The 18,991-nt window shown below is 35.5% G+C and overlaps 1 protein-coding gene across 2 annotated transcripts in view; it reads left to right on the plus strand.

Moving 5' to 3' along the window:
- Positions 1 to 18,991, plus strand: part of LOC117181447 (programmed cell death 6-interacting protein) — a 106,304-nt gene that overhangs the window by 35,593 nt on the left and 51,720 nt on the right. For both annotated transcript variants that reach the window (XM_033374105.1, XM_033374104.1), the window contains exon 2: positions 14,219 to 14,334. In XM_033374105.1, the coding sequence (XP_033229996.1) occupies positions 14,219 to 14,334 (116 nt within the window). The remainder of the gene's footprint in view (positions 1 to 14,218; positions 14,335 to 18,991) is intronic.

Raw genomic sequence — 18,991 nt, forward strand, 5'->3', positions numbered from 1 at the left:
CTAGTCGGGAGTGGTGCTGACTGAAAACAGATGATTTGGAGCGATTCGCGCGCCATCTGTTGGTCATTCTAAGGACTTATTGAACTACCCTCGTATATTAAAGTCTCAAAAATTTTCAAGTATCATCAGAAAGATGTTTTCTTAAAAGATAGGTCAAGTTAAACAACGTTTAGTTTGAAGATGGTTGAGGCTCACCATACGACTTGGTACGACACTGCCTTGAAATTCTTAGCCGAGATTTTGTCATCGAAATTCAAGCGCTTCGTTAAAGAAGGGGTTAGAGCACGCGGTTAGGGCACACTAGTTTAGGTAGTTTTGGTAGGATTCGAATCTACTGCGAGTGCAATTTTTCAAAGCGTTTAGGCGTGCGATTATATGTGTAAGTAACAGTGTGCGCGAATTAGATATTTTAATAATTTAAAAAATGGAGATTGTATAACAATAATTTTAAAAACATTTTTTTTCCGTTGAGACATAGTGTTTTGAATTTTCGTAAACTGACGCTTAGAATTCAGATTTCTTGTCTAACAGACTTCTTAAGTACAAATTTCATTCAGTTGAGGCAGTAGTCTATTCCTCCGATATTACATATTCTTAGATTAAGAAAATATATTCTTGAAGTGTGTCAGAAATGATTTCTTGGAAGTTACCTATGTTCTGTGCTTGAACACATCTCTATATGAAGTAATACAATAAAGTTTTAGAATAAGAAAATGCGATATTCTATCTAAGAATACATTTTCTCAGATTAAGGACATGTGATACTTACAGTTTCCCCGGCTTTTTTCCCACAAAAATGAAAATTTTTAAAAACTGAATTCGGAGATGCTATAAAATAACATAACGGACGTCCCCGGACTCTTTTTTGAGGGATATAATAAAAAAAATGCATTGTGCTAAATAAAAATTGTATGCATATGCATTATTTTGAGGTTACGTCGTTTTTTATCTCTGCCTTTCCGATAATCTGGAAATTATTTATGAAATAAACTTTTTTGATTGCCTGCAAACAAGGTTAGTTACGGGAGATTAGTTACTATGTTTATTCGTAAGTCCAAAGTTTTCGTCCAAAAATTTTGTGTAGTTTGGAAGCAATGCTCGGGTGAATTGTAACACACATAACCTCGAAATATACACGCACGTCCGTTAGCATGTTCGCTATAATTTCCCAAATTTTTGAGAAAAAATGTTTATTATTATAGAAAAAAGCCGGGGGAACCTAAAACTGGTAAAATTGACAATTTTCTAAGTATCGTATGCCCTTAGAAAAAGTACGCTTGTTTTAAGCATACGGTAGCAAGTATTTATTTATGTGGAACACGCTCATATTCTATATTCCCCATTCGTACCTGCGATTTACTTGAATCAAGTAAAATTTACTTGATCTAGAGCCATTTTTTCAGTGTGTATATCTCCTAACCCTTGAGGCACTTTAAAAATGTGTACATAATCTTCCAGCAAGAAGTATTTCTCGGACATAAAATTGCTCTGATCGAAAGTACAACTAGGTTGAATAACTTTTATTTTAATTGTTTTACTCAAAAATGCTTTGAATGCCAAAATATGTATAATTGTATATGCACTCATCGACATACTCTAAATAATATTTGTTTGAATCAAAGTTTTGTTAAATTAAATAAATGAATACATTGCTACACAGTTTACCAAAGTTTTCAGACATTTTTTCGCCGCCCTTGCTATATTTGGTGTCCCGGAAGGGAACCGCGGTAACAATATTTTTTAATGTTTCGAAAAGCATGCATTTTAATTACATTACATGAAACTCAGGTTTTTCATATTTCTTCATACACCATACACACCGTATACCAATTTTTTTTGAGAAATTAAAAAAAAACTGATGCATGAAAATAGTTTTGTTCTATTTATATTTGAAACGTTATTGCTTACATAGCGAAATTGTATACCCTCCGTTAAGATAATATAGTATAATACGCTATCGCCTGTAGTTAGTTAGTTTAAAGACGGGTAGGGAGCCCCTATCGAGCTCCCCTGGCGCTCAAGCTATAAAGCCTATTGTGCCACACCCTTAACTATCGCTGTCAGTAGTTGACCCCAGAACTCTTGATGAAGCCCAGTATGTCAATCATCGACAGCATTGTAGATTCCTCAGGTTCCACGAACTAGGATCCAAGGGTTCATCCCTGCCGCATCTACTGCACTCTGTCGAGAGGTTGTACCCCATTTTGTGCATATGGTAGTTCATGTGGTTATTCCCAGTGAGCATCTGAACCACTGTCTTTGATGGCAAGACCCTGCCATACCCTGACAAGCCGCTAATCCTTTCCCTGTATAACCAGGGTTCTTGGATTAGGGCGAGTTCTGTCTGTATAATCCATCATGCGTGTGGCTAGAACCGCCAAGGCACCTTTGCTGTGGTGCAAATTAATCTGCATCGTGGATATTCCCGTCTCAGCAATTGAAAGGCAAAGCCGTGGCATCCCCGGGCGCCTCTGGTCTCCCTAGTGATCCCGTCGGAATATACCTTCCACGAGCCTAAACGTAGAAATGCTCTCTTTTTACCATTCTCTTGACCAGACATCCGCGGCCTCATCCACGATGGCCCCGACCTGACGAAGATGTCGTTGAATCTGGGGGCGCGCCCCTCGCGGGGTAACGCGTCAATCTCCATAGAGATTTCCTCCCTCAACCTGTCTAGATCATTGAGAGATAGACAGGTTTCAGGATACCCCGATGCAGCAAAAAACTCTCACCAGGGCGTTGTTTGCCATCTGCGCGAAAGTAAGGCCCTGTGTATCCAGAACCTTCTGCCGTTTTAACTCCCTCTTTGGGGGGGTGGGGGTTCTATGGAGCCCTCTTTGCTCTTGCCGATAAGATTGAGTCTGGGAGGTTGCTCCAGGTGCAGATCCTGCAGTCTTGTTGTCTTGGCTGCTACTTGAGAGACGCGCATTAAGCGCTTTCTTCCTCCAAACCCCGCTACGGTTCTTCTTCCTCATGGAGAGCACCGTTATCTGCTCTTCTATCGTCGCGACAGAATTGTCACCAGCCTCATTATTTCGCACCGCTTCCAATAGATTGCCCGCTAGGGAGCCTTCTGCTTTCTTCGATGACTTGAAGGAGGGTCCCGGAACGTGTCCCTCATTATCTTTCTTTGTTTTTTTAGACTCTGACACGGTGATTACATGTTGGTTAAGGCAACATGAGAACTCGCGCCCTGGATATTCCAGGGGGTTTTTCTAGTATCCCCTGGAAGGACGGCTTCTTAGCTTAGATCCCACCGACCGGAGTCCTTCAGATCCCCAGAGTAGCTACACCTAGTGATGCAGCTCCTCTGGCCCACCTATTCCGGGTTATAGAACGGTGAGACCCGTAAGCCCTCCCACCAGCTAGAAGGTGTCGCGATCTCTAGGGATCGCTTGTAGCAAACCTAATGAACATATACTCTGTTCTTTCGCGGCTATTTAACAGCTCACCCCTCTGGTAGCTAGGTAGGTTCCCACTCCAGTGGTACCAGTTCTACCAGTGCGCTCCGCTGCTGGTGCCAATTTTACAACAGTTTGCCCATGGACATAGGAAACACAGGACTAGGCATGCCATCCTAACTTGGGTGAGTGGGGTTGAATCCACGGGAGGGGGGGAAATTCCATAAGTGCGTAGAGCCGCCATCTTACGATGTGCTACTTGATTATGCGCACGAGCATTTTTACCGACAAACTGTGCATGAAAATATAAACATGTGGGCGCTGTTATGTTTGTCACGGGACATCAAAAGATGGCGGACCTCCCGCCTCATTGCATCAACCCCGCCATGGCATGCCTAGTCCCGTGTTTCCTGTGTCCATGAGTTTGCCGCATATTATTTACTATGACGGTAAATTCTATCGCTCCCTTATCGATTTTCAATACGCTACATTCCTCAAAGATGGAACTCCTCATATTATTATTCTAGGAGACATTCTTTCATCGCGCTTGCTATATTTGGTGACCTGGAGCGGAACAGTGATTACAATAATTTTGTGTTTTCACCCAAACATGTTTCAAAGACCATGCTTTTTAATTAAATCACACGAAAGTTAGGTTTTTTAAATTTCTCCTTACAAAACTCTTTTCGGAACAAGCCCACTGTCAGTTTCATCATTTCTATGTAGCTGTATTACGGTCACTTGAGTCTTGCTATGAGATGTCGCTTCGTTAGTACCGGTTTGAGAGAAGTTTCAGTTTATTAAGCAATTCAACAATATTTTTGGTTTTGTATTTATTAGCGATACCCTTCTAAAGATGGATAGGTTAGATATTCTTAAAAATCCCAAGAATTTACAAGAAAACCTTACGAACGAAGACGAAAATCGCTCATATCTAGTAGGCGCGGATTTTTATTAATGAACTTATGGCGTTAAGAACTTACTTTAAGCCAAACACAAGTGCCAATGTTATTCTGACGTACATAATAAAAGAAAACTTGCATCTGTAGGGTGGCCATATGTCAGGGAAGTCAGGTAAATATAAGGGGGGGGGGGTAGTTTGTCAGTAAAATGAAGCAGCTGTCAGGGAAAATAGAAATTTATATGTTTTTGATAATATTTTGAAAGCACTTCCTAATATCAATATAAATATTCTTTCAATGTACATCAGGGTGGTCCAGAATTTTTTTTCGAATTTGTATGCAAAACGCCCCTGTATAAAACTTGTAGAATGTTTTTTAATTCTTTATTTAAAGAGATAGAGTTCGCCGGATGCAGTAAAAATTCAATGAAAACTCATAATTTCAAAGACAACTATTAATTTATTGATTAAAGTTAAGTTTAGCAGAATAAGACCTTTTTGTTTCTTCTCACATTGCACTTAATTGCACTTAATCAGTAAGCACTAGTTTTTGAGTAATTCGAGATCATCAAATTACACCGTAAGAATTAGCGAACGATCCGTTGCGGTTTACAATTTCTCGCACACTGACTTTGATTAAGAGACGAGCCAGAGAGCTCACATGCACACTGGTTCAAGCAAATAAGAACAGACACATTCATATTGCTTATCGGTTTTGAATTTTATTTTCAATTGACATATATTCTGAACAGCCCGGGAATTTGTTCGAATCCACAAAAAAATAAACCCATTTTTTTTAAAATAATATTTAGGGGCGGCGCAAGCCCCATGAAGTTTAGCACGTATTTCCCATAAGAAAAAAAGACGTTTTTGTAAATTTTATTCAGAATTCCCAATATTAGGTGAATATTGTTCGAAATTCACTATTTCTCTTCACAATTATTCACAGAATGCGAATAAAATATTACTTTTCAAATATCACCCCCATAAGTCTATTTTATAGGGTTCCAAAAAAAAACCATAAGTGAAAAAATGGGGTTTTCGAGTTTTTGGCGCTAATGATAATTTTGTTGCGTTTCTTAACGCAGATTGCTTCAAATACATGAAATACTACTTTATGCTGATAATTATATGTTTATTCAAATTGTTTAAACAATTTATTATTGTTTTTAGGAACTTTCTCTTAGAAAAGGGTTAGAAAGTCAAGGTTTTTTCTGAATCTTTCAACTTATTTTCAACGTTTCAGTTAGAGCGAGGTATTATTCAATCAAAGTTAACAAAAATAATTGCTTCAACAATTTTTTATTATTAATGATAACAATATTCTCTTAGAATAATGCTACAAAATTGCAGGGTTTTCTGATATTTTCAACTTTTTGTCCACTTTTCATTTAAAGTAAATAATTATTTAATTTAATTTAGCAAAAAAAATTGTTTAAACAAATTGTTAATGTTTATAGCTATCTTCTTCTAGATTAATACTACATAGTTGCGGTTCTTCCTGAAATTTTTAACTTTTTATCACTTTTCAATTAGAGTTAAGTAATAATTAATTCATGTTAACAAAATAATTGCTTAAACAATTTATTAGCATTGCTAATAATATTTTCTTTGCTTAATGATAGAAACTTGCGGTTTTTTTCTGAAATTTTAAATTTTTTGTCCACTTTTCACTTGAAGTGAGTTAATATTTAATTTAATTTTACCAAAATAATCGTTTGAACAAATTATTATTCTTTATAGCTATCTCCTCTTAGATTAGTGCTAAAAAGGTGCGGTTTTTTCTGAAGTGTTTAACTTTGCTTTATCATTTTAGTTGTGAACAGATAATAAATAAACGTTGGAGAAAATCTTATTTTAAATAGTATTGTATTCTTTTAAGTAAATTATTTTTGTTCTTTTCCCAATGTTAAAAAAATTAATTAAAACAAAAAAGCTATTATACAAAAGAGACAAAAACAAAGAATAGAATAATTAAAAGTAAAAAAGAAAAAGATTGTTTAAAATATGATTTTCTCTGATGTTAATTTATTTTTTGTTCACAGCTAAAAAGGTAGAGCAAAGTTAAACATTTCAGAAAAAACCACAACTTTCTAGCACTTACCTAAGATAAAATGGTTACAAACAATGATGAATTGTTTAAATAAGCATGTTTGTAAACTCGCATTAATTATTACCTCACTAAGTGAAAAGTGGACAAAAAGCTTAAGAGTTTAGAAAAAGCCGCAACTTTTTAGCACTAATCTAAGAGAAGATAGCCATAAACAATAATAATTTGTTTAAACAATTATTTTGTTAACTTGAATTATCACTTCACTCTAATTGAAAAGTGATAAAAAGTTTTAAATTTCAGGAAAAAACTGCAACTATGTCGTATTAATCTAAAAGAAGATAGCTATAAATAATAATAATTTGTTTAAACAATTATTTTTCCTGAATTAAATAAAATAATTACTCACTTTAAGTGAAAAGCGGACAAAAAGTTGTAAATTTCAGAAAAACCGCAACTTTCTAGCATTATTCTAAGCGAATATTGTTAGGAATAATAACAAATTGTTTAAACAATTATTTTTGTTAACTTTAATTGATTATTACCTCGCTCTAACTGAAACGTTGAAAATAAGTTGAAAAATTCAGAAAAAACCTTTAATTTCTAACACCTTTCTAAGAGAAAGTTGCTAAAAAGAATAATAAATGGTTCAAACAATTTAAATAAACATGTAATCATCAGTGTAAAGTAGTATTCATGTATTTGAAATAATCTGCGTTAAAAAATCGCAAAAAAATCATAATTAGCGCCAAAAACTCGAAAACCCCATTTTTTCACTAATGGGGGTTTTTTGGGACCCTATAAAACAGACTTATGGGGGTGATATTTGAAAAGTAATATTTCATTCGCATTGTGTGACTAATTGTGAGGAGAAATGTTGAATTTCGAACTCAATTCACCTAACATTAAGAATTCTGAATAAAATTCACAAAAACGTCTTTTTTTCTTATGGGAAATACGTGTTAAACTTAATGGGGCTTGCGCCACCTATAAATATTATTTTTTAAGAAATAGGTTTATTTTTTTGTGGATTCGAACAAATTTCCGGGCGTTTTGCATACAAATTCGAAAAAAAATTTCTAATGCATTTTCGGACCACCCTAATATACACCCATAGACTGGAAAATTATTTTGAGAAAAGATGTTGCAAATTTAGCTTATAAATTTTTCATTACAGGGTTTTGCTTTTTTATATAAGGGTTAATTTCACAAAAGCGATAGCTATGGCATTGGAAAATAAAGAGCTTGCTATGGAATTGGAAAATAAAGAGCTTATAAATTAAGCACACAAAAATCCCAAAATTTAATGTATACCATTTTGTGCATCAGCCTGCAGTTTTGTATTCAGATACAAATATGGGGTTGTTTTTGTAACCATTAGGGGTGAAGAATAATCTTATGCCTTAGTTATGCTTTAAAAATACGGTGTTAATATTTTATAAGTATTTTCCAGCTTGATAGTTTATTTTTATATTCTCATCATAGAAGGTATTAGATTTGTATAAAATTTGCCCCCCCCCCCCCCCACCCTGTTTTGGTCAAATGTCCACGTTTTGAAACCTCCTGAATCCGAAAAGCAGGTATTTAAGAATGTGTCTGTCTGTATGCCTGTTGTTTGTGTGCATGATAACTTTTGAAAAAATTAATCTATTAGAGAGGCCTTTGGTACACTCTTTTAGTGTGTGTTTTAAACTAACGGTCAAGTTCTTTAACCAGGCATTTTGAATAAAAATTCAAATTCAACGCATTTTGAATATTTTTGAGACCACTTTTTTCAAAATTCAAAAATTCTCTGCACCGATATTCATAGTATTCAAAAAGTCGAAGAATTTATCCTAATGACTTTTTCACAAAACCAAGAGTTACCAGAGTCAGAGCATTTACAAAATTTACGAAAATGAAAATTTTAAACCAAAAAATCGCACGATATGAAAATAAAAATGGTGCATTTGAAAAAGATCCACAAATCTGTTATCAATTACTTTTTTATAGGATACGTAGTTTTCGTTTTAATAGCAAAAAACATCATTAACAGTAAAAAAATCTGCCCGCTGCGTGGGCACATTCTCATCACAACTTTTATCTTTTAACCCTTAGTTGCACGGTGGGAACGTGGGATCCACCAACTTAAATTCAGATTTTTGCCATTTATTTCATTTCTAACGTATTTAGGTCGGGTTTTTTTGTTCATTAGCTCATTTACTAGTAGGAGAACATAAGAATATTGTTTTTTTGACATGATTGCTTATAATAATTGTTATATAAATAAACAAACTTTAAAAAATGCCTCTTCGAAAAAATTAATTTTTTAAGAATCTATTCAACATAATAAAATAATGACCCCTACTCGGGGTGTTTGAGACGTTTATTACGAATTTGAAGTTAATAAATTAAAATTAAGAGAATCGATCAAATTTAGTTCAAGTTGATACTTAAATCTTCGAAATCGTAGATCGTTTTCCTTCATACGTTTTGTTTGTAAAAGGTGAGCATGCGTATAATAATTTTTTTACAACTGATAACTGAATTGATTTTATATTTACACTGGAGCCGTGTCTATATCCGCCGCCCGAGAACGTAATAATTCACTTATATCCTCCCGGAAGGGGATCCCACCAATGCTACTCAGCGAAGGGGAAATGGCCGGGCTGGGAGTATATATTCTGAAGCTCATTTATATATATTTTTTTCAAAATTTTTAAGCCGTCATCATGAGCCCACCATCTTGAATTTGAAAATTTCATAATTCTGACTTCAAATTCGTAATCAGCGACCCCCAAATCCCCCGAGTAGAGATTTTCAAGCTCATATCTCTTTTTTTTCAAAATTTAAATCGCTGTCTTGAATTGCACATTTTGAAATTCTGACTTCAGATGCGTAATCAGCGACCCCAAAAAAACCCAAGTAAAGATTTTCAAGCTCATATATCTCTTTTTTCAAAATTTTGAAATCTTCATCTTGAATCCGCCATCTTGAATGGAAAAAATCGAAATTCTGTACTTCAAGTAATAGAAACTTTTAACGGGTTTGATTACAGAAAAGTTTTAAGATCACAATACTTCGCGACTAAATTTTTTTTAGTTTTAGATGAAGTTCGAATTTGTTTAAGTTTTAAGTATCTGGAGTATGCATTTCTGCATTTTTTAACAATTCCCATTTAAAATTAATGTTTATTTTGAACGTGGTAATCATCAACAAATTTTTGGACATTGTTGGTCCCACATCTGCTCACCAAACACATAGTGTAATACCAGTCCTTACAACTCCTTCGTGGTTAAACCATCATTTTTTTACATTCTCGTCATTCATGATTCCGAAAGTATTAGAGTTGTCGTTCGATTAAATCGAACTTTGGCACACTTTTTTAAGGCCCCAAAAGAAATGACAAGTTCGTTAACCAGCCATTTTGGATAAAAACTCTAAAAGTTAGAGTATTTTTAAAATTTTCGGGACCATTTTTTTAGATTTAAAAATTTCATGTACGGCTATTCATAGCATTCAGAAAGACAAACAATTTATCCTAATGATTTTTCGACCAAAATAAAATGATCAGAGTTATAGCATTTATCAAATTTAAAAAATCAATCGAAAATTAAAATTTTAAGTCAAACAACGATTGGTATGAAAAAAGTTCAGAGAAGAAAAACATGGATTTTTGAAAGCTTATAAGATTTTTTAGGATACAAATCATGCACCTAAGACACATGTACAAATTGGTTGTGATTCACTTTTTGATAGGATGCGTAGTTTCGGTTTTAATCATAAAAATGGCATTAAAAATGAAAATTAAAAACTTATGGAAAAACGATCAAAGGTACGAAAAACAAATTGAGAAACAAAAGTTGTTCACCCAAAAAAAATAAGACAAAATTTGGTAATATTCTATTACATTTCCATCATTTATGATTGATAAAGTGTTAGAACTGTTCGAAATTTCACACCACACTATCAAATTTCGAACAATAAGACGTGAAATATGAAAAAAAAAGTTTTGCAGAGAAATTATAGCTTTTAAAAATCTTACAATATTTTTTTAAACCATTTTTCAACAGGACTCGTAATTTTGTCTTTATTTATTGTAATTAGTATGCAGGAAATCGAAAATTCAAATATTGAGCCAATAAACGACGCAAAATATAGGGAAAAGTTTTTGGAGAATTTTCAGCGTTTAAAAATTCCTACAACATTTCTTTGTACCATGTTTTGAAGCAAGTCTGAAAAAGGAATGTAGTTTTTTTGTATTTATTTTCAGGTAATTCAGAAAACAAATATACATTTACAAATGTCTGTCAAAAATCGAGTGTTTATAGCGAGTATCCCGATGAGAATGTGTACTCTCAAGCATACAGAGCTTTGAGCAACTTAATTTTTTTAAATACACATTTAATTATGTAGACAAATCAGAATATGAAGACGCATATAAATACTGGGATCTAAAAGAGATGTTTGTGATCAGGTTTATTCAAGCATTCCCAGTGTAAAGACTAAATATCCGAGCGTGAAGTGTAAGCTGTACAAATGTCCGAGCGCGAAGCGCGAGTTAACCCATTATTCAGCGCGAAGCGCGAGACCCAACAGACGCGCTCCAACTTGCGGGCGAAGCGAACCGCGCGCGAATTTGATAAAAATTTATAGTTCTAGAACTTCAGATGCTTTTACTTCGAAACATTCAATTTATTTTTCAATTTAAAATTGTCCAATTTTAATCGCTTCGAATTTATATCCATTAAAATTCAAAACTTTTCACTTTTAAATTACTCAATTTTGAGTGCTTTCAATTAGAAATAATAATATTTTCATTCCTCTGAATTTTACATTATCTATTTTTGAAAATTCGAATCAGAAAATATTTCATTGCTAACGTTTTGAAAATGTCCTCTTTTGAAATTTTAATCTGAAATAATTCAGTTTCGAAATTCTTGAATTGAAAGTTTATGTTTAAAAAATTTTGCAATTTTAACTTATTCAATTTTAAACACTTTCATTAAATAATGATAAAAGTTCAATTCCCTTTCATTCCATTCGAAATATTTTGAATTGGAACTTTTGCAATTCCAAATCATTTAATTCATTTTTCTTAAATTTCAAACGCTTTCAGTTCGAAATTATTAAGCCGGTTTTTAGTAAGCCTTAAACTAATAAGACGGTCTAGCCAGGGTTTTACTAGTGTGCGAGCTGAGTGGCGCCGGGCAGCTAACTTCACTGTGACTCTAATCCGCTCTCTAATGATGATATATACCCGGACGTCCCCGTGCAGACTTTTGAAAAAATCCAATTCTTAACAACAACAAAATGCCTTTGGTATATTAGGCTTTAACCATTTTAAGCCAGAGAAAAAAATGAGCTGCCTCATTTGTTTATGTTTAAACACAAACGTCTTAGAGATGCAAAGACTTGTGTATTGTGTAGCTATAGCAGCAGTTAGAACGTTGGGCCGCAGTACTAGGCCTACAAATGCAGTATTTGCCCTAGGATGTTACTAAAATCTTTAATCCTCGGTACATCGAAACACTGAAGTCAGCAATATTCGATGAGGATATAGACTCCGTGAACTGAGTGTAAAGCAAAATAATCAGCAAGACACCGCAGTCACTTAATTGAAAGTAATGACTAAGTATTGGTCAGGTGCTACGAAAAATGAACAAAAGCAATTAAACGCTGCGTTCTTCCAACTAGAAAAAGTTCTTACACTCTTTTTTTTTCTTTTTTCAGAAGATCATTAAACATCTAGATCTGATCCCATCTAAATTTCGACCGATAGCCTGTATTTAAAAAATTTATAAATGCCTTACAGCTATCGTTGCAGATACGCTTTATTCTTATGCAAGGAGAATGACATCCTTACGAAAACAAAGTAATTATGCAAAAACATGACATACATTGACTACAGTCAAACGTTTCGCTGCGCATCTCATAATTATTTGTATTTACTCTTGAAAATGTACAAAGTCCGTCCACACGTCATGGACGTGTGATGATATTTTAGGGTAAAAGAATCCAGTATTTCGATCATGGACAGCCAAGGAGACTCGTTAGTGAATTACGGTTCCTTTTAGCGTTTAACCCAATGAGCGAAACACTAATTGCATGTGTCATGGGTACAAAACATATAATAATGAGGATGGTCATCAACTGACCCATCTTCAATACATGAATGTGCTGAATCCATACGCGAGTTCAAACTAGCAACTGCAGTAAGTGATCACTGACACAAAGCAGTTTTACAATGATATCCATATAAAGTTCAGACTAGATAAGTGCAGAACAGTGCATCTAATCAAAGGAGAATTCGAGACCGCAGAGCTGGAGAACGAGACCGAGAATGAAATCGAGACAATAGTTGAAGACAAGGCATAATAATATCTGGATATTCTTGAACCTAAGGGTGTTCAGAGTACGATAGTTAAGAAAAGTCTAGTGACTGCCTTCAATTGGGGGTTTGCCTACCAAGTCGGTCTGTTGTTGTCAAAAGATTTTGTATTGAGTGAACCTTAGCATGCTGTCTTATGATTCATTTTTATTATATTGCGATTGAAAACCCAACTTTTTCCATGTGAAACTGAAAGATGTACCAAGTACATCTTCCCCAGGGAGCTTTGTTTCTACTAGTACTTGATGGTTCCAGAAGTCCGTTCTTCGAGGGAAACACATACTTCCCTTGCAGCAGGTGTGCTAAAGACATCTCCAAGGAAGTAGGGTTTTACGTGTACTTTAGGGTTCCTGTAGACAGCTTCTCGAGGACACGATATTCAACCTATGCACCACGTGTATCAAACACATTTTCTTCGGGGAAGTTTGGTTTTATGAGTACTTGGGGATTCCTGTAGTCCGTTTCTCAAGGACATGATATTCAACCTGGGCACCCGGTGTATAAAACACATCTTCTCCAGGGAAGTTTGTTTCTACGAGTACTTGAGTGTTCCTTAAATCAGTCCCTAGAGGAAAAGACATTTGCCCTTTGCTTCAGGTGTACCAAGTACACCTTCTCCGAGGAAGTTTGGTTTTACGATTACTTCAGGTTGAATATCGTGTCCTCGAGAAACGGACTACAGGGACAATTAAGTTCTCATAAAACCAAACTTCCCGGAGAAGATGTGCTTTATACACCTGATATTGAGTATCGTGTCCTCGAGAAACTGACTGCAGGAACCCTAAAGTACACGTAAAATTCTAGTTCCTCGCAGAAGATGTCTTTGGTACACCTGGTGCAACGGACGAATACCTTTTCCTTGAGGAATTGATTTCCGAAACTCTAAATTACTCGTAGAAAACAATTTCCTGGGGAAAGATATATTTGCTACTTCTGGTGCACGGATTTCATGTCTTGTACTGCAGGAACCGATTGCACGATTAACTCGTCAAACTAAACTTCTCCAGGGTAGATGTGCAGCCGTTCTATTTCTGATAGTTTCCCATCTACCTCCCGAAAATTTCTCGTTGGACTCGCGAGAAATTCCCGAGAGCAAACTCCCAAGAGAATCTCGATCACTCCCGGGAAATTTTTCACATGGGTAGGAATTGGTCGAAATATTTTTATCGTTATATTGAATAAAAACCTACGCTGTCTGTATAATCCCGTTTATTTTGGAGGGTTTCAAGTTAAGAAAAGGAACTTTGATTAAAGAATTTAAATTAGAATCTTATAAGTTATATAATAAAGAAATAAACTTACATAATTTTATAAATCTAAATATTTTATAATCTTAGGACATATAAAAAGCTTTATATAGATATTGGATATTGAAAGTGGCCTTCATTGTTGAGTCAAGAACTTCAATCACGACAAGACAATCTGTCATTATTATTTTACATATTTTTCTAAATAATTATGATTTTATTTATTTATTAAAGTTTGTTTCTTTGCAGCTATTATGATCAACTTTGTGTACTGGAGGGAAAAATACCTTCTCACGAACTTCAAATACCTTTCAAGTGGAAAGATGCATTTGATCGAACTATTTTTGGAGGAAAGCTTAGTCTAAGTACGTACGAATTATCTTAGTTAGTCATTACAAACATCAAAGACAAAAGCATTATATTTATGATATCTAATATGTGGAGCCAGAGTCTTTGCACGGGCCAAGTGAATTGAACTCTGCCCAGGTTACGGGCCGGACTTTTTGACAGCCCGTTCCTTATTTAAAAAAAAAATTAAGGTAACGAGACGAGACGGGCTCAGCTGACCACGGGCTGGACTGGGATTGGGTTTACAGTCTTTTGTTTCACAAACGAACTCTCAAAAAGCCCGGCTCACGAACTTGGTAATAGTATGTCTTCTACATACTAACACATGTCCTACCATAGGTTTCCATAAATTACTATGTGAAAATAAAATCCGAAGAAAATGAAATAGCTTAAAAGCAAGTTTATTTTAAAGCCAGTGCTCCAAATGTTAGTCATTTCTAATATTTTCAGTATTAAGAACTAAAAATTAAATAAATTCAACATTAACTGGGAGCAACTATCATCTAAAAATGACACCGGCTCCCAGTAGAACCGCGGTAAATCACCAGTGTTTGACAGAAACGCGTTACCCGAAAAGTTACTTTTTTAGTAACGGTAACGCGACAGTTGTTTTTAAAGTAACGGTAACGCGTCAGTTGTTTTTAAAGTAACGGTAACGCGTCAGTTGTTTTTAAAGTAACGGTAACGCGTCAGTTGTTTTTAAAGTAACGGTAACGGTAGCGCGTTTCAATTTTCTTGTAACGGTAATACTAAGTTATCGATCGTTACTTTATAAAAATTGTAAATATGTTTATCATTACATTAAATACTTGAACGTCAAGAAAACCAATCAGATGATGTATTTTCTTACTATTTGATTACTGAGCAATCCATCTGTTGAGCGATTGTTTAGCACATACGGATTGATACTTTTAGAGAGAAGACGTAGCATGAGCGATGCACTTTTCTAAAAATTGGTATTATTGAAAAAAACATGAAATTTGGTGGAACGTTTTAAGTAAACTGCAGCATAGATTTATAAACTTGTTAATAGTTTCAATAAAAGAGAGCTTATATGCAAATACATTTTTTAAAATTATTTCACCTGAATGTAAGTGTCATATTCACGCGTTTATCTGGTTTCTGCATTTTTCTTGTCCGAACTCGATGTGGATATCATTGGAAAACTGCTTTGTGACATCGATCACTTCATGCACTTTCTGGGCTGAACTAGCGCAAAGCTTCAGGTCATCTATGTACAGAAGATGGGTCACTTGATGACCATCCTCATTATCATGAATTCTGAACCCATGAGACATGCTGTTTAGTGTTTTTCTCAATGGGTTCAACACTAAACAGAATAATAGTGCACTAAAGGAGTCTACTTGAAATATACCCATCGTAATGCGTATTGATCTAGTTATCCTTGGTCGTCCTTGATCAACGAACTTAATTCTTATACCCCAGAGCCGCATCGCATGACGTAGAAATTCAATAATGCGTGGGCAGATTTTGTAAAGTTTTAAGGCATCAAGCAAATAGTCATGCGGCACGGAAGGAAACGCTTGCTTGTAGTCAATGTATGTCATGCCTAAGTTCCTTTGATGCTTATGAGCTTGAGTCATGGCAACGGCGTCTATAGTGATTAGATCTTTACAGCTTCGAGAGTTTTTACAACGTCAGTTGTAAGACATGTTGTAAGACATGTATAAATTGTTGGAAGACAGGCTATCGGTCGAAATTAAGATGGATTTTGAGCGTCTGGCTTCTTAGGCAACATACACGTAGTAACCTGGAGCAGAAAGTCTGGCATCAGATCTGGGTGTTCAATGATCTTATGGAAACATCTTACCAACGCATGATGCACACTCGTCAGGTACTCGTACCAGAAGTTGTGCATCATGTCCGGACCTGGAGCTTTCCAGTTAATTGCCTTTTCAAGACCGCTGAAACATCTAAAGCTGTGATGTTTGTCAGCTGCATTTTAGAGCTATTGCTTGCCCTTGCTTTTTCCAGTTGGAACCACGCAGTGACCAAATTCCACCTGTTCATTTTCCCCCAAAAACCTGACCAGTAGTTAGTCATATCTTCCAATTGAGGGACTTCGGTGTCTTGATGGTTATTTTTCTTCACACTGAGTTCACGATAGAACCTTCTATCATCTGCGTGAAAGGTTCGATTTTGTTGCCTCCGTGCACTACTTTTCTTGTACTGACGGAGTCTGGCAGTAAGAACTTGAACTCTGTCGCTGGGAGTCCATGATGATGATCTTCCATGGTGGATCTCGATCCTTGATGGGACAAAAACTGCATTTGCAGGCCTAGTTCTGCGGCCCAACGTGCTAACGGTTGTCACAGCTGCACAGTACAGAAGAGTTTGCACCTTTTAACGCAGTTTGTGTTCTTTTCAAACATTTGGATGAAACCTTGCTGTGGAGGTGTTCTATTAGTGCACGCAGATCATTTGTGATGTTCATCCTGGGCAGAGAATGTCTTAGTGTTGGTTCTACATATCTGAACTCTAGTAAAGCATGACTAAAATTCCTTTTAAGGTACTGTAGTTTTTCGTGGATTTCGCTGTTCACATCATCGTTATTAATATCCGGATGTGTTTCTAGTGGATCCGGAACTTGATTTTCATTATCCCTAGCACCTATACCTTCAGCTTTAATTAAGTTTTCGTTGTCCACATCTTCCAAGGGAAGTTCATCAATAGGAAGCTGCTGTTCCATTTCCATTTTTATATTAGCTATTTCAAAATCCGAAAGCAATATTTTTACAGATATTGAGCGTTTTTGATATACCAGATTCTGCTTATTTATTTTTGGGGCTAGCTTTGGATATTTAAGTAAGAAGAGTCTATGATATTCTCTCCTCAAACTTTGTCCACATTTCTCTGCCAAAAAATAAAGGCGCATAACAACTCTATTCATATGGTATGCCCATTTTCGTCGCTTTTTTGGTTACTGAACCTCTGCTTCTGACTTTCGTCGTGTAAGGCCATCCACCTCTGGCGGATGTGGTGGTGTTGGAACATCAACATCTGTAGATTATTCCTGATGTCCTTCACTTTAACGATAAGATCTCTTACTGCGACTTTCTGTATATTAGAATACTGTTTGTCGCAGATGTTCTTTCTGGCCAGCTGTTTGATTAGTTAGGTCTGTCTGACCATCTCGCAGCTCACTATCACCACCGTCCTGTATGCTGTGGCGCCAGCGGCGGCTCCAGGGGCTCCCCGTCGATTCTCGGGAAGTGGCAAGAATTTCAAAATCTTTAATATAATCTCCATTATTATTTATGGGTTTGGTGTTCCCTACTGACACCGAAATGTTCAAGCTTTTCAGTGCATCCTGGGTGCACATTGTCTGTAGCCGAAATCACAATGCGATGAATAGATGCATAATTCACATTTCTCCATATGGTATTTACCTCATCCCTTAACTCACTATACTTGTGGATCTTGGTTGTCTAGCTTGACTGCAAGTTTCGGTTAAGTGGACAAACAATGTCGATGTGAGTTCCATCTTTTTTTACTCGCCTCACAATGTCAGGTAGATTGGCCCGGATATAATGATCCGTTTGGAAAGGAATATCCCAATGTAAGATGTAATCTTCGCTTTCTAAAACGGGCATTAGAATGTATCTACAGAAAAGCATCCATCTTTTTAAGAGTCGTAGTTTTAGGGCAAGTTGTTTATGTATATTGCCTGTGTGACGCACACAGTTTTTGGACATCTACAACGCCCCTACCCCTAAGTAGATAGAGCACGCTATGGGAAATTTGGAGTGGAGGGTCCGCCATGACAGATTTTATGGGAAATTTGGAGTGGGGGAAATCCCACATGACAGTTATTATGGGAATTTGGGTGGGGGTTAACCTGTACCCTACAAAATTACAAAAATTTTCATCATTTTTTTGATTTTCAAAATTTTGCTAATTTTGAAAAACTTTATAAACTTTACTAATTTTGACAATTTTACCCATCTGAAAAATTTTTCAAATTATTTTGGGGGTTTGGTCTGTACTCTAGGAACTTAACCAAATTTTTCCATTTTTTTTGTTTAAATTTCAAAAAAAATTTTCAAAACCTTTATCAAATTGACTTATTTGAACAAATTTTCCAATCTCATTGATATTCAGAATTTTACGAGTTTTAAAAATTGTGTTAGTTTTAAAAATATAGTCATTTTAAAAGGACGGATGAATTAATTAAAACGTACTTTCCCCGGTTTCGTAACTTTTTTGTTTATTTCTTGCGAAAAGAATGACTGGCGCACACTTTGGGAAATTTGGAGTAGACGACGATTAACATAACCGTAATAAGGGTAAACATAACCTAAAAATACACATAAATCACTACTGCGCATGACAGAAATATCAGCGTTCATACATCATTTACTGTGCTCAGTACCCTGGGGAATTTAGAGAGGGGTCCTTTGGAAAATTTGCCTGTTGGGTGAGGAAATTAGTTAGGAAGCGAGACTTATATTAATAAATTGAGGGCATCATGTCTAACCTAACTTTTTAAATGCAAGAAATTGACAATGGGGGGATGGGACACGGTTTTCCGAGAAGTTCTATGTTACGTGTAGTGTACGAGGGTGGATTGATAAGTTTCCGGCCTGACCAAGAAAAACAACGTTTTTAAGAATTTTTTTTTTTTATTTCTCAACATAATCTCCTCCAAGGCTG

The sequence above is a fragment of the Belonocnema kinseyi genome, chromosome 10, assembly GCF_010883055.1.
Source record: "Belonocnema kinseyi isolate 2016_QV_RU_SX_M_011 chromosome 10, B_treatae_v1, whole genome shotgun sequence".
NCBI classification, from domain to species: Eukaryota; Metazoa; Arthropoda; class Insecta; order Hymenoptera; family Cynipidae; genus Belonocnema; species Belonocnema kinseyi.